The following is a 21,805-nucleotide window of genomic DNA, read 5'->3' as shown; positions in this document are numbered from 1 at the left end:
GTAGGTGTTATACCCCACCATATGGTTAAATCATTCCAACTAAATTTTAACTTCCAGTGTAATACAGACAGTTGTGAAGCGGCGGAGGGGGGACGGCGGCAGGGATTTGGCCGTCCGTCCGAAGATGACGTTTGGCACAAAATGGCGGACGGCCCTCGACACGGATCAGGTAATGTATAATGCACCACACACTTCCGGGTACACGGGTGGGGGTGGTGGGACACGGGAAGGGGGCGATTCACAGACATAACATACATTACAAAGTTGTATAACTTTGTAATGTGTGTTATTCTGTGAATAATTATTTAGCGCCACACTACCCCTTTAACTACACTCATTCCTATTGTTAGAATAACTGGAGTAAGATGCACCAGATTTATTAAGAGGCACATCTGTGGATCTCTATACACTGCAATCTGAAATCTGTGCCAGCCATGAGCTGGTGTACATTTCCAATACAAATTACACTAATTTCTGTAAATTTACAGATTTTTGTTAGTAAATCTGTTGGGCCTGCCCACTTAAAGTAGACCTGGACTGGTATATTCAGTCCGTAGAGGATAATATTTTGAAGTAGAGATGCCAACCGACACCGCCGCTAATCTGCAGTAAGAGTTACCAACTTATAGACATCACAGACAGGTAGAATCAGCCTTATTCGGGCTCAAGCTATTACAGGACATGGACATCCGATTATCCACACATCAATTTGTCTACAAAGCGAGTGACTACTCCAAAATATTATCCTCTACGGACTAAATATGCCAAATGCTAGGATTACACTGGGACAGGACACGGAAATAGTCACCTACATCTCCAGATAGCAATAAACACGGGACACCCATTTCCCTAGTGAACCCACCCCAAGATTATTAGAAGTGAGGGAAGTGTGTTGGAAGATAAGGGTGATCTCTGTTTGATGCTACACTGCATAAGACAAAGAGACAACATGGTCTTAGGGTATAAACCCACACACCGTATACGCAGCAAATACGCAGCAGATGTGATGGTGAAGATTTGATGCTGTGTTCAGTTATTTAGATCTAATCTGCTGCATAGTTGCTGCATATTTACTGCGTATCACAGTAGTAAATACCCTGCATATACGGTGTGTGGGTTTGTACCCTTAATCTCATTCCCTGTTTAACACTTTTGTACATCTTTTCATGTTATGATTTTGCCTTCTTGAAATCTATCAATTTGTATAGATAGATTGTCCCCTGCATTCGTCGGAGTGGGGACGCCCACACAGGGGGGCTCCTACTTTAGTGATGAGACAGGGCATAACAGGAATGTACATAGTGTATATATTGTATGTGAAGCTATATACTCACTGTAGGTAAAAACTTTTTTTCAGCACCTGAAAGAGAAGTGATCATACAGTGGTTTCTCGTTCCTATTGTTAGGGCTATGTTCACACCAAGTAAGCTACGTAGTAATCACTACGTAGCTTATGTAGTGCTCCCTTCTATGGAATACCGGCCGGAGTTTATACACATGGTATACACTCCATCTGGGATCCCTAGCGGCGCCGCAAGAAACTGACATGTTAGTTCCCACACTGGAGCTGCGCGATCCATTTTAAGCAGTACTGCAATACTGTCCGGGATGATCTTTTCTGACACCGGCCTTCTGTGACCCGGCTGGTGTCATACAGAGCGTGAATATGGCCTAGAATTGTATGATATGAAACTGTAAACCTTAGGTTGACATTTATCATACATTTGGCACAGATTGACCAACACAGTAGGCTTTTATCTTACTCCAGTAGATCTAGGTGTATGAAACACCACTGTTGATAAATCTCCCCTATGCATATTTATTTCAGATACAATCAGAATAACACTGGGCACTCACCTTGACAGCAGTAACTTTCCTTTCAGTTGCAAATCAGCAGGACAGTCCTCAGAGCGACAATTTCTTTCAAAGAAGGTCTGCAAAGAAATATAGAATTAAGAACTCAGTGTCCCCTCTAAAGAAGCATGTCACTGCATAACTGATAATCATCCGATTATTTTACATCCAGTACTTGAACACCTACATAATAAAAGTGTTTCTCCAATATAAGCAGCAATGGGTTAAGCAGATGCAACTGGGAGCTGCTCGTAGGAAATTATGACTTGACTCTGTCATGCTCCACTTGTTGGAAAACTACAAGTCTCAGCAAGTGATACCACTCTATAGCTTTAAAAACTACATGAGAGCCACAGATGGCAGACCACTAGTCTAAGAAAAACATATATCACTCACAAGAGGACAACAATTTCCTCTGTAACAAAAGGGATTATAGAAGACATCAAATAGAGGCTCAACATTCAGTACAAGCAAAGTGGGGAAAAGACCAACTCATCTTATTAATGCTTGTGCCTCTACAATAGACACTAACGTGTGCCTCTACATGGACACTTCATATGGGCATTATATAATGGCTCTGTATAAATGGGAATGATTCCTAACTTAAAGGGGTACTCCAGCGAAAAGCTTTTTCCCAGTAATTAAAACACATTACAAAGTTATATAACTTTGTAATATGCTTCAATCACCTATCTGCCCCCCTTCCCTATCTTTTCCCCCTTCAAACCCCCCACCAGGAAGTGAAGTAAACTCATTCTTACCTAATGACTGTTGACCCCAGGCTGCTCTGTGGCAGCCATTTTGTGACAGTGACATCATCAAAAGGGAGGCGGGTCTAAGCCCTGTTAGGCCAGCCTCCCTATGTCAGATGACTCGGGTTTCTCAGCTGTGGTTGGCTGAACAAGATATAAGACATCTAACAGTTTTACAGAGTCAGTTAGACATCACAGGAGATGAAGTGCATCATGGAAAAGCCCAAACCAGGGATGAAAAAGTGAAGAAAAAGTGAAGAAAAAATAAAGACACAAACTGGAGGTTCAGGGACCTGCAAACAGTGGGAAATTCAAATGGAGACAGACTCAGGAGGGATGGTAAGTGGGAAAACTATGTTTATGATTGAAACATAAAAGAAAGGCCTGAAACATAAAAGAAAGCCATTTCACAAATGTTTTATGTTAAAAACAAAGCTGTTTCTCCAGCAGTAAGCAAATTACAAAGTGTCACTGTCGTTTTTTTTTTTGTTTGTTTTTTTGCAGAAATCAATAGTACAGGTGATTTTAAGAAACTTTGTAATTGGGTTTATTAGGCAAATATGCCATTATCTGCATTCAAAAAGAATACCACCTCCCTCCGCTCTCTCATCCACTGCTTATTATCAGGAAATCTCAACAGGTTTACATCAGTTGAGCCATATGTAACCTATGAAGAGGGGAGGGGCGAGGAGGGCTGTGTGAAAGCCTATTCAGAGGTCAGAGAGGTCGGTGCTGACTTTAGAGGAGATAGCCCGGTGATGTAGCTGTAAATTAATTTTTTGTTGTCCTGTTTTGGTGCCTCATCTCCCTCCACCCCTCCCCTCTCCATAGAAAACTATGAAGACAGGGGGGAGAGCTTCAAACTACTTTTTCATGATAAAAATGCATTTTTAACCCTTTGAGGACCAGGCCCAAAATGACCCAGTGGACCGCGCAAATTTTGATCTTAGTGTTTCCGTTTTTCCCTCCTCCCCTTCTAAGAGCTCTAGCACTCTCAGTTTTCTATCTACAAGCCATGTAAGTGCTTGTTTTTTACAGGAATAGTTGTACTGTGTAATGGCGTCATTCATTTTACCATAACATGTATGATGGAATTCCAAATATATTATTTATGAAGATATAAATTGGTGAAATCGCAAAAAAGAATGCAATATGGTAACGTTTGGGGGGTTCCTGTGTCTACGTAATGCACTATATGGTAACAGCGACATGACACTATTATTCTATAGGTCAGCCCGAACACAACCATATGCAGGTTACACAGATTCTCTAATGTTATATATTTTTTTTTTTATGAAATCCGTTTTTTTGCCAATTAAATATTAATAAAATGGGACTATTGTGACGCTTATAACGGTTTTATTTTTTCACCTACGGGGCTGTATGGGGTGTCATTTTTTCCGCCATGATCTCTAGTTTTTATTAATACCATATTTGTGAAGATCGGACGTTTTGATCACTTTTTATTGATTTTTTTTAATATATAATGTAACATAAAATCGGTAATCTGCGCACTTTTTCCCCTCTTTTCGTGTACGCCGTCTACCGGTCGCAATGACGCTTGTTATATTTTAATAGATCGGACAATTACGCACGCTACGGTATATTATATGTTTATCTATTTATTCATTTTTATATGTTTTATTTATATAATGGGAAAGGGGGGTGATTTAGACTTTTATTGGGGGAGGGGTTTTGGGGTAGTGTGTTAGTGTTTTGAACTTTTTTTTTTTTACACATTTGAAGTCCCTTTGGGGGACTTCTACATTCACTAGTTTGATTTTTACACTGATGAATGCTATGCCATAGGCATAGCATTGATCAGTGTTATCGGCGATCTGCTCATTGAGCCTGCCTGTGCAGGCTCAGTGCAGCAGAGCGCCGATCGGACCGCACGGAGGCAGGTAAGAGACCTCCAGCAGTCCGTTTTACCGATCGGGACCCCCGCAGTCACACTGCGGGGGTCCCGATCGGTAAGTGACAGGGGACTCCCCCTGTCACTTACACTTAAACGCTGCGGTCGCGCCGCGATCGCGGCGTTTAAGGGGTTAATGACACGCGGCAGCGCGATCGCTGCAGCGTGTCATTACCGGTGAGGTCCCGGCTGCTCACTGCAGCCGGCCCCCACCTCCTATGAAGCGCGCTCCGCTCCGGAGCGCGCTTCATAGCGGGAATAACACCCATGACGTAAGGTTACGTCATGGGTCGTCTGGGGACAGACTTCCATGACGTAACCCTACGTCCAGGGTCGTCTAGGGGTTAAGCTAATAAACCCAATTACAAAGTTTCTTAAAATCGCCTGTACTATTGATTTCTGCAAAAAAAAAAAAAAATAATAATTAGATGACAGTGACACTTTAAAAGTGCTGTCTCAACTCTTGGATTAAATACCAATATTGCTATTGGACTGATTCTTCTTAAAATGTAAGATAAGTTCCGAAATATGTCTCCCAGCATATATGTGCATATATATATATACACACACATATACAGTATAAGCATGTCAGCATCACCTGTGATGGGGTGATCTTTCATTCATATAAATTAATGTAATCATATAAACTGCATTATATAACCTGTCGCTAACACACGTATGTGTTAAATATCTGCTTCACACAGATAGAAGGACGTGTTTAGCTAGAGAGGACATATACATGTGATACAGATGTTATATCTTATTTACATGAACCTAAAATATAATGTTATATCTATTTTCTTACGTAAAAAGGGTTTTTTTGTACTTAAAAAGCGCTGCCTATATTATATTGTTTGCACAACCTAATATACAGTAGATGTTCATTTAGGTTGTTGGAGCTGCGTGTCAGATAACTGTTACCTGTAATCAGTAAATTGGAGATAATCTGCGTAAAAATGTGGCTGATGGCGCTCCTGTGTGAGTGCAGCAACTAGAGGAATAGATTACTCTGCTAGATGGATACCCTGTCTAGCCGGATAAAACAAACAGTTGTATTAGTATACACCAATGTCTCTCTGTGTTTGCTGGCCCTCTTCCTATGTTATGTGATGGTATATATGCAAGTGGACTGTCAAGCAGTCCAAAAACGTTCCTCTGCCCTGTTTGTATCCACGCAGTGATGGTCGATGTTTAAAAATAATACGATATAGGTGTCACTCACCCTGCGGTGTGGTTTGTCTTAATGTTCTCCACATTGGGTGAAATCAGCTCCCGGATATCCAAGTAGTATTCAGCTGTCTGAGTCCTTGAAAATATAGTACAAGGGGGGGGGGGGGTCATGTTCTGGCCGGTAACGCTCCTCTCTCCCACTGCAGAACTTTGAACAGAGTCCTTCAGATTTCAACGTGATGTCACGTCTCCTAAGGAAGCCTGGAATGGTCAAAAAACCTTCGACATGTTTCGAGGGATAAGCCCTTCTTGACAAAGAGGGGCGTATCCCTCGAAACATGTCGAAGGTTGTTTGAGAGGAGCGTTACTGGCTGGAACGCGACCCCCCCCCCTTATACTATATTTTCAAGGACTCAGACAGCTGAATACTACTCGGATATCCGGGAGCTGATTTCACCTAATGTGGAGAACATTAAGACAAACCACACCGCAGGGTGAGTGACACCTATATCGTATTATTTTTAAACATCGACCATCACTGCGTGGATACAAACAGGGCAGAGGAACGTTTTTGGACTGCTTGACAGTCCACTTGCATATATACCATCACATAACATAGGAAGAGGGCCAGCAAACACAGAGAGACATTAGTGTATACTAATACAACTGTTTGTTTCATCCGGCTAGACAGGGTATCCATCTAGCAGAGTAATCTATTCCTCTAGTTGCTGCACTCACACAGGAGCGCCATCAGCCACATTTTTACACAGATTATTTTCTTACATTGTGCCATAACACCCATTCTGTATGTCCATACAAGCTGTCTTACCCTTACAATAAAGGGGGAGGTCACTGAATTCATTGATAAGAGTCTGATTGAGTCTGTTACTGTTTTTTATCTGAAGCGCCAATATCTCTCAATCAGGAACTGCTCAGTATAAGAGAGGGTCTCCATAGAAGACCACCCTAACATCTATAATGTGTGGGAGAAAGAAAGCTGCTTCTTACCATTATATGACTTGTATCCAACATTTTAAATGGTTTTCCCTTCCCTCTATGCCTAATTGCTAGTTTTCCCCTATACCCGGCTCCAGTGTGAGTGGAGGCTAGCTGATATGATGTCCCCTATATAAAAGTAACATATAGGACAATACATATAAGTACAGAACAATGTTGCTGTAAATCCAGCACTAGGGTGAGACACTAAAAGGTGCAGTAGTGTATTTGTGTATTCATCCCAACCTCTATCTCTATCTAGCAGCCCCCTTCTCACTCCATAGACTTCTGTGGATGGCAAATGCAAGTCTCTCATCTTAACTAACCACACTGCCCTCTTGGTTTGACCTGGCTAGTTCACCTGATTCAGACTGCTTGTCTATGTGTGTTGCTTTTCCTCCATCTTTGCTCTGCACTTATCCAGTGTAGGGTTTCAGTGCTGGAGATTGGTGGTTTACTTAGGGATCGAGGGTGGAGCTTCAGTGACGCTACAGTTTCATAGGTATCAGTCGACTCAGAGGGATGTAAATAGTTTCTTTATTACAAGTTTCAGGTCACAACATGTTTTGGGGCATTTGGACCACTTCCTTAAGTACAGTCCATATGTCACTTGTGGCCTAGTACAAGACGGGCAAGTAGGCAGGGACAGAGGCTGTGGGTGAGATTGGGGCGCACTCCTTCCTCCTGTCGTGACAATACCTCTGATGGATGGTTCCAATGGATACCAGAAATATGAAAAGTTATGCCCTTTCCACAGTATAGTGGGTAAGTAAGTGACTGGGAGGGACTTACTGTTGAGACCCTCATTGATCACAAGAACAGAGGTTAACAATTCACCATGAAAACGGAGTGGCAGCATGCTCCATAAAGTTTCTCGGGAGCCTCTGAACACTGCTAAAAGTGCGAAACTCTCCTATGTTTGGAGGTCCCATAAATAGTAAATGGAATGGTGGCTGTTTATGTATGCTGCCGCTTCACTCACCTGGGAGACAAATGACCTCTGTTTCCCGCTAGGAGTCCCGGTGGTTGGAGATTCCCCTCCCCCCTATGATTCCCCTCGTTACTATATTTCCTATCTTCAGGATAGGTGATATCTTTTAATCTTAGGAAAACTTCTTTTATTTTTCTGTATATAGTGCCAGATCCCAATTCTGGCTGCCTGTGTTTTCTCCATAGTTTACATTTGTACTGCTCTATTTGTGCTAGGTGATTTTCATTCAATGCAGTCACAGTCATTTACGTATCTGACTGTCTATCTGGCATTTGGTTTTGCTGAGTCAAGCTAATTTAGCAGTGGCAAAGAATTTGCTGCACTCAGACATATGGTTGATAAGCCGCCAGCTCCATCATCCATCAGATTGGCATGTTTCCATGCATGATGCTCTATTGAGCTGCATGCCAAAGCATTTGTCTTGAAGTATTAGGACTGATCATTAAATATAATCTATTCTTGTTTTTAACCATTTCTTCCCAGTCTTAATGGCAGAATTACTCATCCATGTCAGATATCTTTTAGACTATTAAATAGATTATTACACGCACACCTAATCTACATAGAAATTGACTTGTAAAAACAAAAGGATGGCAATTTAAATTTTTGTTTCTAGAACACACTCAATGTCTATCCATATATACATGTATATTATTAAAATAACAGACCTATATTATTCTCCATCCACTCTGGAGGGAAAGCTGACACTTAGAGGTGGAGCCTGCACAGGGTAAAACTGGTAAAATAAATCACACACTGAGCGGCTGATTGATTGCAGATTGAAGAAGATCGAAAATAGAAGACGCTGCATGCCAGGAGCGTAAGCTTAGCAGTGAGCTCAGCACGCTTAGCACTGTTGATAGGGCACTGTCTGGCCCCTAGGGGGTTAATTGGGAATGCCATGCATCCTCACTCAACCCCCTGGGGGCCAAACTGTTCAGACTGACACCCAAGGGGTTAATTGCATCTCCACTTAAACCCCTGGGGGCCAGAATAATCTCACAATGCACCCGCAAGAAAACGGTTAAGTGACCCCCCTCCTTGCTGGGGGGAAAACAGTGTGGGGTCTTCAGTCTCTGCAGTGATTGCACAGCCAATCAGTGGCTGAGGAAGGACACAACCTCAGCTGCTGATTGGTTCAGCGGACACTGCAGGAAAGCCAACCCAGCACACAGCAAGTTCAGTGCTGAATGGTGAGTATGATCATTGAAAACTGTCCTGCTTTCTGAGAATCTCCAAATCCTCTTGCATATACTGAATTTTACCTCTGCTCTATGTCACCACTATTCAATTCCCTTCCTTTTGTGGTAGTTCTAAATTTAGTCTTAAGTAAGTGCTCTAGTCAATCTTTTTCCCTTATGGAAACTGTAACTACAGTCCTCAGTATATTCCCAGTCAGTCTCCTTCCCTCTCTGGCAGCTGAAAATATAGTCCCGGGTAAGTTTTCTTAAAGATAGCAAGAAAAATTATTAGTGAAAAGCAATAGTACTTGTATGCTCATATATCAATTTTCATAAGCAATCTTCCCAGATTTGTTGTAGACTGCTGTGCTACGGCATCGGTTCTGGTCCTTCTCTGACAAGCAATGGACTGTAGAAGGATCTAGCAGTGGGGAGAATGACTGATCTTGTCTGTCTACAATGAACACATGGCACTTTTTCCCATTCAGCCACTGATTGGCTGAACAGACAGGTCCTTGTTAGAGATGATCGAACATCGGAAAATCTTAGGTTCTATAGAACTCGAACATTGTCGAACCGTCTGCATTTGATTCCCGATGTCTTTCTGGTCCATGGGGAAGGAAGAGAAAGCCCGGGTACCGCCTGGAATTCCGGGATTCAGCTTAGGTAATAGGCTTAATCATGGAATTCCGGGCGGCACCTTGGCTGTCTCTTCCTTTCCCACAGACCAGGAAGGCATCGGGAATCAAATGCGGAAGCTTCGACAAGATTCGAGTTCTTTAGAACCTAAGATTTTCGATCATCTCTAGTCCTTGCACAGTTAGATATAAAAAAAAAATCCCTGCATACATCTATAAATTATCACATATGTAGAATAGCTAAAATTTGTCTGGTTAGTTAAAACAAACAAAAATGCCACTGGTTGTTAAAGAGTTAACATAATAATGAAGTTTGGATAAGGACAGGCTAGATAAAGATCTAGATAAACAGAACAATCTTATAACAACAGCTGCCAACACAAAACTTGTGAAACTTTCAAGAACTGAAAACAAAAAGCTGAGACAACAACTATGTTGGGATTTTAGTAGAAGTTCAATCTGGCCTACAGTGCTTCCCTGTGATTCCAAAGGTCATAGGAAAAGTACAGGAAGCTAGTATGACAGGGCCCCAGCCCTTAGAGCCAAAGAAATTTTGGTTTGTAGAAAAAAAAACCCTGATATTTCAGCAGATATGTTTTACAGACTCTCTAGTCAGCCACATTTCCTGAGATAGGGTCCAAGCTGTTTGATATTTCCTGAATAACTACAATAAAGTGTAAGTGCATCTCTAACTATTTTCAGATCAGAGGACAGCACCAGTGCTTGCTGCATCTCCAGGTTATGTCGATGACTGAAATCAATTGGACCACAACTTAAATAGTAGATAAAAAAACAAAGCTGTATTAATACATAAACACCATGTTAGTGTAAACATTTAAAAAGGCCTTAGCAATGCCTATTGCTGGTGATGCATTGTCCTGTTTACAGACCCCCAATGTTCTTTCAAATCAAACACAAGGGATTTTAGCGTGATTCATTGCTAATCTAGTATCTATGATGACAATTTAACCCTTGGTGGAAAAATACATCTGGCAACACGGTTCTACCATTTCTTTGAGATAAGTCTTTTCAGATGTGTATGGCAGCTGCTCATCTCCCCCCTGTATGTATTGTTTAACATATAAGCTGCTCCATGTAATCACACATTTCAATTGTGTAACAATGCAGGTATACCAATAGCATTGTAAGATAATGGGGGGAATAAGCAAATATGCGTGTGATTCTTAGCTCAGACACTCAGTCTCTCACCTGATGTGCTGCAGCAAGGCAGGGAAGAAGCATGACCTCGTCCTGCGCCTCATTTATCATGGTTCACGCCTAGAAATTTCTGTGCAACTCTGCAATAGGCGCAGGTCCCACCGGCTTTACTAACTTCTTAATTCTTAGTAATTTCGGCCAGGTAAATGGGAGCAGAGCTTTATTTATGACTGGTGTACGAGTATACCAGTCTTGATATGTGTCCCCCTAAAAGTTTAGGCAAAGAGCAGGAAAAGAGCAGCATATCCTTGCAAGTCTGCTAAATAAAAGTGTTTGCAAAAAAAAATAAAAAATCAACTTGACAAACCCTACACGTTTAACTACTGTATGTTAGCTGTTATGGAACCCAGCAGCTGCTGCTATTTCAACAAAATGTACCATTCCTTAACTTACCATTCCTTTGTTATTCTACACAATTAAGATAAACAACAAAAAAAATATGATGTCTGTCTCTTACTTAAAGGGGTATTCCACTCAAACATAACTTTTGATATGTTGCTGCCCATGGTGAGACTAATGCTGCATTTACACGAAACCACAGGTCCTGCTATGCCCACCACTTAATTTTAAATGCACAAATAAAAGTTATATTTTAAACTACTACGTCCAGGAGTGCCGACTTCTAAACCCTCCTCCTCCAGCTGAAGCTACAGGAAACAACACCTAACAGAGAGCCCAACACTTCTAAGAAGAAAACTGTTCATTTAGCACATAAGAGAAGAGGTGGAAAGTTGTACACGGCTGGTCAATGTATTGTTGGAGTCAGAAACTTTTCTCTTTAATTTCAATTAATGGAAGAAAAAAATGGATCCACTAATTGGGATCCATCAAGATAATTGTTTCTTCTTGGAAACCAGTTGGCCAAAAGGCTAAAAAAATACTGTAATCTAATGTAATTCTGAGTATTATCTGTCTAATTCATCCCAAATTGAACATATTGCTTAAAAAAGCTTTAAAATGGCGTGCATGAAACAGGTTTATGTCGTACTATATTGATATTTTGCACGTATCTGTAGACTATGAGACTACGTAAAAGTATACTTTTATATTTTCGTAAATATTTTAACCCTAACATGGCTGAATCAAGACACGCTATCCTGTCAGCAATTAGTTTCATACAATTCCTTCCTTTTACTGGAAGGAAACACACAAGTTGTCCATTCACAAGTCACAATTTCCTTGCATTATTCTCCAGATTTTAAAGGCCAAGTATAAAACCATATGACTAAACCTCCATCTTTATCTCCAGCCTAATAGATGTACCATCTGCATTGTCTGCAATATATTAAACAATGAGGATTCCAAAACTGAAAAAATAATAATTGTTGACGATGAAATTTTGTTGTATATGATGATGATGATGATCATTATAATTATTATTATTTAATTATACATTTATTTTTAAGGAACCATTGATTCCAGAGTGCATTACATATGTGAATGGAAAACATACAGAATCTACATATACAGAATATAATGTCAAGAAAACAACATAAATACATAAATGCGGACATGGAGACAAGATTCTGCCCTCAAGGAATTAGAGTCTAGGTAGAAGTCACTAAACTCAGTTGGATAAAACGGAGCAGAACACTGCAATTAAAAAGTTCTTTCCAGTTGTTATAACGAAAACTAATTTGGAAACGTCCTTCAGGATATGTTTATATATATATATATATATATATATATATATATTTATTATATTTTATTTTTTCTAGCTTTCAACTGGGTGCCTTAGAAATGAATTGCAAAACAGGCAACAGAATGGCAAAAGACAGAGAAAAGATCAAAAAATATACATAGCTATGAGCTCTTGGTGACTCTGTGATTGAGCTCCTTAGTTTGGGGAAATGGCAGCTGTACCTTAGCTATTAACAGCACTAAGCAAGAGTAGCTAGAACATGTTAGAATTCGTTTCTGTATCTGGTGCAGTTTCCCTCTTGCAGAGTAAAACACGAGAGAAGAACTGATGCCAGAACCATTCCCAGTGTTTGTTCCAGTCATCCCAAATGTCAGCTGAGACACTGGGCTGGTCCTGGAGCTGTAGAGGATGTTGTCTCCTACTGAGTTTACTTTACAGCTCTTGCACTTACACTCAGCTATTCATACTGCTGCTATATTGTGACTGCACTTGCACCCAGTTATACATAATGCGCCTGCACTCACACTCAGCTATACACACTGCTGCTATTATGTGCCTGCACTTGCACTCATTCACACTGCTGTATAGAAAAGTTTCTGTCACTGTCCTCCTGCACAGCTCTGCGATTCTCACTTTCTGATTGGTCCACCTTCCCCATTGCAGTCACGTGACCACACAGACCTCTGACAGCAGCGCTGCTTCTCTATTATAGCCTGTTGTACTACACTACTGCATTATTGGGATCTGCAGCTCTATCCTGTATCTACAAACTGCAGCTGTTTTTATAAGTTTATGCCCTTACTATACATTATACTTCACATGCTGATTGCCATAATGTACAGTAACTTGTTCGTAAACCAAGGCACCACTGTAGTTATAAAATCTAACACAGTGAAACATTAAAAAAAGAGTGGTTGATGATGATTTTTCCATTTTACTACTTACAGTTTTCATTCTGACCATTAGGCCTAAAACTAAGCTGAGGACCAAAGGTGTAAGGATTCTCCTTAAGGAGAGCAACATAAAAGGTGTGTAGAGACTTACAGCAATTCATACTTCACTGATAATTCGGGGAAGAAGCAGCTCTTTGTTGCCACTTTTTACTGGTAGCATTCCTTAAAAGCAAACTCCAGGTAGAGGTTAAAAAATGAAACTTCTGCAGAAACATAAAGCATTACTTACCTATCTATTCCAATTTTGAAACTACCAAAAATCCATTTGTTGGGGGGGGGGGGGGGGTGTTGTTCTGTTTTGTGTTTCTGCACTTCCTGGTTTATCAGTTGTACACAGTACTACAGGTTCCAGAATGCAATGCTTTCCCTCAGCTGTTCATCACAGTCCTCCACCCTGCCTATTCCCTGCCCAAAGCTGTTGCAGAACATCTAGGCTGTGTTCACACATTGCAGTTTCATTGTGTTACTGAATTATTTGCAGTAATTTATGACTTCATTGTGGTCCCACCCACCCACACAGTACGTTGTATTCTCTACCTACAGTATAACACCACACATCGTGCTGTATTCTCTACCTGTAACACCACACAGCACGCTGTATTTTCTACCTGTAACACCACACAGCACACTGTATTCTCTACCTGTAACACCACAAAGGACACTGTATTCTCTACCTGTAACACCACACAGTACGCTGTATTCTCAACCTGTAACACCACACAGCACTATGTATTCTCTACCTGTAACACCACACAGCATGCTGTATTCTCTACCTTTACCACCACACAGCACACTGTATTCTCTACCTGTAACACCACACAGCATGCTGTATTCTCTACCTGTAACACCACCAGCACTCTGTATTCTCTACCTGTAACACCACACAGCACGCTGTATTCTCTACCTGTAACACCACACAGCACGCTGTATTCTCTACATGAAACACCACACAGCACACTGTATTCTCTACCTGTAACACCACACAGCACGCTGTATTCTCTACCTGTAACACCACACAGCACGCTGTATTCTCTACATGAAACACCACACAGCACACTGTATTCTCTACCTGTAACACCACACAGCACACTGTATTCTCTACCTGTAACACCACACAGCACGCTGTATTCTCTACCTTTACCACCACACAGCACACTGTATTCTCTACCTGTAACACCACACAGCATGCTGTATTCTCTACCTGTAACACCACACAGAACACTGTATTCTCTACCTGTAACACCACACAGCACACTGTATTCTCTACCTGTAACACCACACAGCACTCTGTATTCTCTACCTGTAACACCACACAGCACGCTGTATTCTCTACATGAAACACCACACAGCACACTGTATTCTCTACCTGTAACACCACACAGCACACTGTATTCTCTACCTTTAACACCACACAGCATGCTGTATTCTCTACCTGTAACACCACACAGCAAACTGTATTCTCTACCTGTAACACCACACAGCACACTGTATTCTCTACCTGTAACACCACACAGGACACTGTATTCTCTACCTGTAACACCACACAGTACGCTGTATTCTCAACCTGTAACACCACACAGCAGGCTGTATTCTCTATCTGTAACACCACACAGCACGCTGTATTCTCTACCTGTAACGCCACACAGCATGCTGTATTCTCTACCTGTAACACCACACAGCACACTGTATTCTCTACCTGTAACACCACACAGCACACTGTATTCTCTACCTGTAACACCACACAGCACACTGTATTCTCTACCTGTAACACGACACAGGACAATGTATTCTCTACCTGTAACACCACACAGTACGCTGTATTCTCAACCTGTAACACCACACAGCATGCTGTATTCTCTACCTGTAACACCACACAGTACGCTGTATTCTCAACCTGTAACACCACAAAGCACACTGTATTCTCTACCTGTAACATCACACAGCACGCTGTATTCTCTACCTGTAACACCACACAGCACGCTGTATTCTCTACCTGTAACACCACACAGCATGCTGTATTCTCTACCTGTAACACCACACAGCACACTGTATTCTCTACCTGTAACACCACACAGCATGCTGTATTCTCTACCTGTAACACCACAGAGCACACTGTATTCTCTACCTGTAACACAAGAGCACGTTGTATTCTCTACCTGTAACACCACAGAGCACACTGTATTCTCTACCTGTAACGCTGATATTGGAATAAAGAACTTTATGATCAAGCATCTGTTATCTTTAAAGTTGAGCCCCATAATAAGGCTCTGATCCTCTCTGCCGTTTAGCATCATTTACTTGTGTTAGTGCATCATTTTTGTGAATATGCTGCAGTACTGCAATGACACTCCAGCATGTGTGAACACAGCCTTAATTTCCCTGCACACTTCTGCACAATTAGAGAAATCAGTGCAACAACTGCTTCTGGCTGGTCAGAGATGGTGAATCACTCAGAGGATTGTGGGATGCAGCCAAGCCTCCAGGGACATCCCGCCCTGCCCCCTGTCTGCATCATCAGCCTGATCTCAGCAAACACAATGTGAGACAGAGGCATGGAAGATTTGTCTCCTAAGGGGGGAGAGCAGAAGGAGCAGGAGACAATGTGGATTTGCACATTTTTTTTTACTTCCTGGATTTATATCAGCTACCAGTGTGGCAGAACCGTACAGGTACGGTAATACATTGTATAGACACATATATTAAACTCTTAATGTACTTTTAATAGAAAACAAGTTTTTCTTATCCGGAGTTCCCCTATAAGGAGGAACCTTACACCTTTTTCCCCCGAACACAAGACCTCTGTAGATAGCTATCACCCTGCACTGTACCAACAAGGGGCAAGAACCTAACAGATGGGAAGTTTTGACCTGTCATATTCCAGATCATGCACTTTAGCTTCCTGGAAGAACATGAACATTGGCCTAAAGGGTATTCTACCTCTAAAAGGTGGCAGCAGAGAACGTCCTCTTACTAAAGCTAAGATGAGACATCCTGTTCTGTACCGATTACCTTCTGCCAGTGTCTTCCTTATCATTACAGACAGGAGTACAGTGAAAGGTGACACCAGTATATAGAGAAAACAATAGCAGCTCAACCCCCCCCCCCACCATATTGAATGACCTCTGGGCAGGTCACAGAGCTTGCCCAGTAACCTCTTTAATACATGTGATTAGGGTCTGGAACAGTCTATACTGCTTATGTTCATGAGCATTACTGTAAGGCATATCACTAAATTCTGTTAGAAACAGTTCAGACAAGATGGCAGCCCCCATATTTTACTGAAAAAAAATACAAGAAAAAAATAAGAAACAGAAACTAAAAACACAAACTAAAAAAAAGTGAAAATATCTTAGTGTCTGGCTCTAATCACTGAAAGAAATCTAGATAATACTTTCAGCCGCCACTGCCCCCCCCCCCCCATTCTGAGATGCATCTATGCGTGTGTGTGGGGGAAGAATAATCACATATGGGCTAAACTCGCCCGCATGTGATGTCCAATAGCTGCACAGTGTCTCCGCTATGCCAAGTTTTACTTCTGAGACATGGAATTTTAGAAAGTCAGCACCAATGAGCAGAAGGCTTCAGCTGTCTTCTACCTGCCAAACAAACCCTTTATAGGTCTTCATTGCGAAGGGTTAGTGAATAGTATAGTTGTGGGACTAAAACTTTCACAAATAAGCAATGAATCAAATTAAACTTGAAACTTAGTCTTTTACCAACTTCTAGTAACACCAGAGCTGTAAGTGAACATGATTTTGCAATGTCAGGAAGCAGACATATCCCATTAATTTCAATGGGACCTGTGTAAGACATGCAATTTTCTATGGGCTATCAATTGTTGACCTGCCATCCATAATTATATCATTTTGTAGAATTCATACTGAACCATTGGTTGAGCTGTTTTCTGATGCTTACATGGCATTTCTATTTACTTTGGTTTCATTCTTTTTCAAACATAAACCTACACATAACATAGGAAGAGGTAGCAATCTTTTCATTATAAGGGCCTAAAGAAAGCAGTGCTCTTTCTAGATGAAAGATGTGTTTCCAGTTGGAAATAAAAAGTAAAGAGGTCACTACCTTTGCTATAATCATTTCCTAAGTCCTGTCATCAAGTACCATACAACAGTGAATACAAGGTTATCTTTCCTTAGAGCTGTTATTACTCTTTATTTATAGATACAGAAACAACAGTGAATTGCCATAAGCACACTATTATGTTATCATTACATATTAGGAGTCAGTCACATATAAATTAGATTTGCACTCCAATAAGTACAATTACAGGCAGGATACTTTTCTTAGGGCAAGTTTTTTTTAAACACTAGCAATGCATCATGCATTATTTTGCATTAAATATTAAATGCATTTGATTATTATTGACTATTTTAGAACCTTGGTAACATCTGAGCTTGGTCCTATATGTACAATGTCATCTGCATCAGTACACCTTATTTTGACATTCGTTCTTTAGAACGGGTGTTAAAATAATGAACAAGCCTATTGTTCGCACAATGTAAAGTATGGCCAGCGGCTGTACTTTACATTGGAGTGAATGGTTAAGTGATTTGCATGCACACCCAACTGTCAAAGTCAATTGTAAAAAGATAAAGTTCCTGCAGCCAATACAGCAGTATTGGCTGCAGGAATGTCTCGGCGGCCGGCAGTATAACAGTTTGAATTGGCATTGTTCTGCAAAGCGAATTCCCGCCAAGTCATTAAGGAAATTCACAAAACAAAAACAAAATTGCCACTGCACATGCTGTCTGGAGTGTCACTGGGCAGGAGAAAGGGATTAAGCATAATTCCTAGTGCCCATCTAATCAGCTACAAGCCCCTCTGTGATGTCAGCACCTCCCCCTCACCTTCTATATATGGCGGTCCGTTAACGGAGGTGGCCAGTCGGCTGTGTGTGGAGGAAAAAGCTAAATGGCAGCAGGCAGTTAGAGCAGAGCAGGGGGAGCCTAAGGCCCAGTTCATACTGAGCAAAAACTGTGACATTCCACCACAAAATTCCACCACTTTTGCGCAGTGTGAACAGAGCCTAACAGAGCGATATAGGGACATAGAGGTGAGGAATGGCGGAAATTGAATGATTGATTGGCTGATTGACATTTTTTTTAATTGCAATTTTCGGATTTTTACAACAACATGGTTTAACAAATTAGCCCTTCTTTGATAGTCCCAATACTGTAGCTACTATAGTTTTTTATGTTTTAATGAAATTTGTTAAGATTCAATTCACGAATCTTAACGAGTTTGACTGAAAATTCGCGAAGAACGCAAAAAATATTTCTCGCTGCTTCGCTCATCTCTAGTAAATCCTATAACAAGATTACTTTACTACTTTAATGTACACTCACCGGCCACTTTATTAGGTACACCATGCTAGTAACGGGTTGGACCCCCTTTTGCCTTCAGAACTGCCTCAATTCTTCATGGCATAGATACAACAAGGTGCTGGAAGCTTCCTCAGAGATTTTGGTCCATATTGACATGATGGCATCACACAGTTGCCGCAGATTTGTCGGCTGCACATCCATGATGCGAATCTCCTGTTCCACCACATCCCAAAGATGCTCTATTGGATTGAGATCTGGTGACTGTGGAGGCCATTGGAGTACAGTGATCTCATTGTCATGTTCAAGAAACCAGTCTGAGATGATTCTAGCTTTATGACATGGCGCATTATCCTGCTGAAAGTAGCCATCAGATGTTGGGTACATTGTGGTCATAAAGGGATGGACATGGTCAGCAACAATACTCAGGTAGGCTGTGGCGTTGCAACGATGCTCAATTGGTACCAAGGGGCCCAAAGAGTGCCAAGAAAATATTCCCCACACCATGACACCACCACCACCAGCCTGAACCGTTGATACAAGGCAGGATGGATCCATGCTTTCATGTTGTTGACGCTAAATTCTGACCCTACCATCCGAATGTCGCAGCAGAAATCGAGACTCATCAGACCAGGCAACGTTTTTCCAATCTTCTACTGTCCAATTTCAATGAGCTTGTGCAAATTGTAGCCTCAGTTTCCTGTTCTTAGCTGAAAGGAGTGGCACCCGGTGTGGTCTTCTGCTGCTGTAGACCATCTGCCTCAAAGTTTGACGTACTGTGCGTTCAGAGATGCTCCTCTGCCTACCTTGGTTGTAACGGTTGGCTATTTGAGTCACTGTTGCCTTTCTATCAGCTGGAACCAGTCTGCCCATTCTCCTCTGACCTCTGGCATCAACAAGGCATTTCCGCCCACAGAACTGCCGCTCACTGGATGTTTTTTCTTTTTCGGACCATTCTCTGTAAACCCTAGAGATAGTTGTGCGTGAAAATCCCAGTAGATCAGCAGTTTCTGAAATACTCAGACCAGCCCTTCTGGCACCAACAACCATGCCACGTTCAAAGGCCTCAAATCACCTTTCTTCCCCATACTGATGCTCGGTTTGAACTGCAGGAGATTGTCTTGACCATGTCTACATGCCTAAATGCACTGAGTTGCCGCCATGTGATTGGCTGATTAGAAATTAAGTGGTAACGTGCAGTTGGACAGGTGTACCTAATAAAGTGGCCGGTGAGTGTATATACTGAGGTTGACTAGCCATTTTCTAATAACAGCCCATTTTCTTTAACCTGAGTGCTATTCCATGTAGTGTTTTAAAGAGGATTTTAAAACACATATAAATGCTTGTTTTATTATGTTTTTTTATGCATTTTATTTTCACTTTTCCATGACTAAATGTGCACACAGCCAATTCAAAGTTATCTTATATTCACAAGTTAGAACTGGAACCAGTCAACAGTTTGGTGACAGGCTCATTCTAAACAGCTTAGGTAATCTTTTCTCATGGCCTTTTATTTTGCATCGGTTTATAGGACAGCGAATGCAAATGGCAAAAATAAGCTGAAAATGTTTGAAGAGCTGAACTTGGCAGCCTGTAAACTTTAATAACTTTATAATACAGGCAGCAACCTAAGACCATCACCAAGACAAGTAATGCAATCAAATTGCCAACCCTCTATGTACATTCTAACTATTGTAAATGATAAAAAAGGTGAACTGATACTACAACATATCTCTATAACTAAGCCAGTGACCCCCTATGGGTAGGTCATCTGTGATTCTTTTAGCTGATGTACACTGACTGAAAAAATAACCATTTCACTCATCATGTCAGTTTTAACATGAACTGCTGTAATTTAGATATTTGTTTGTGTTTCCTTTAAGACTCCAGATCTGAGTGACTGCATGCTCCTGTCTACACTGGTTATAAATCAGCTAGGCATGACCCAAATCTAATTGGAAGGCCATGACCCTTTTAGTGTGCGGATTGGAGTATCATTTCCCATTATGTCCTAAATGGTGTTAATCACCAGACATCTCTGGGCAGATTACATATTGTAGTTAAGCATCACCTGATATTACGCTACTGTGCCATATAAAGGTCATAAGGATGAAATGCAACATATAATAAATATACTCTTTCTTCTATATTCAAATCTTTTGTCATTTATAAAAAATATTTGGTTCTTGACCTGGGGCAATTAGATACTCAGATAGAGGTAATCCTGGCAATCCTTTGTTAGGACATCTATTGTGGTTCACAGCTTCCCCCGCCCCACTCCAACCTCAGCTAAATCATTTTGAGAAATATCTACATTGAATAAAGCAGGGGAGGACAGTAGATTGCATAGTATAGAATGTATGCAAAACATGCCAAAGCAAGAACTCAGATTTTGTTAGAATAATAATATTTATTTGTATAGCACCAACAGATTCAGAAGCACATATATACAGTGGATAGCAAGGCTGGCAGAAGTCTACACACCACTGTTATAATGCCAGGATTTTGTCATATAAAAAATCTGACCAAGACACATTATTTCAGATTTACTTTCACTTCAATGTGACCTATAATCTGTACAATTCAACAGAAAAACAAGCTAAAAATACTTAAAGGGGGCAGTAAACATAACAAAAATAAAATACTGTCATAGCGTAAGTGTGAACATTCTCTGATAATTGGGGATGTGGTTGCATTCAGAATTAGCCAAACACATTAAGGCCACATTTAGATAACGTATGACACAGGCTGTTCTGTGACCCGGCCGAATCACAGAATGGCCGGTTTCAGTGAAGTTAGCACTATGGGGGAGATTTATGAAAGGGTGTAAATATACACCTGATGTAAAATGCCCACAACAACCAATTACAGCTCAGCTTTCAGCTCGGGTAAAATATAAGAGGAACTGTGATTGGTTGCTCTGGGCCGTTTACACCAGATGTATATTTACACACTTTTATAAATTTCCTGCTATGTGTATACACTCCGGCTGTGATTCCATAGACTGCAGCACAATGTAAATTTCTATTATTCACGGACGTTGTTGCAAGTCGGCAACAACGCCCATGATTAATAGAGAATTTACGTTGTGGGAACGTAACCTTAAACTCATGTTAAATATTGGTCTGTATACAGCTGCCATCCTTAAAAGTTAAA

General features: G+C 41.1%; 1 protein-coding gene across 1 annotated transcript in view; it reads right to left on the bottom strand.

Moving 5' to 3' along the window:
* ITGA9 (integrin subunit alpha 9) overlaps nucleotides 1-21,805 on the bottom strand; it is a 275,552-nt gene that overhangs the window by 103,160 nt on the left and 150,587 nt on the right. The window contains exon 17 of the mRNA XM_069958509.1: nucleotides 1,858-1,934. Coding sequence (XP_069814610.1) covers nucleotides 1,858-1,934 — 77 coding nt within the window. The remainder of the gene's footprint in view (nucleotides 1-1,857; nucleotides 1,935-21,805) is intronic.

The sequence above is a fragment of the Dendropsophus ebraccatus genome, chromosome 2 (assembly GCF_027789765.1).
Source record: "Dendropsophus ebraccatus isolate aDenEbr1 chromosome 2, aDenEbr1.pat, whole genome shotgun sequence".
NCBI lineage: Eukaryota > Metazoa > Chordata > Amphibia > Anura > Hylidae > Dendropsophus > Dendropsophus ebraccatus.
The sequence above is the reverse complement of the archived record's forward strand: the minus strand, read 5'-3'. Positions and strand labels throughout refer to the sequence as shown.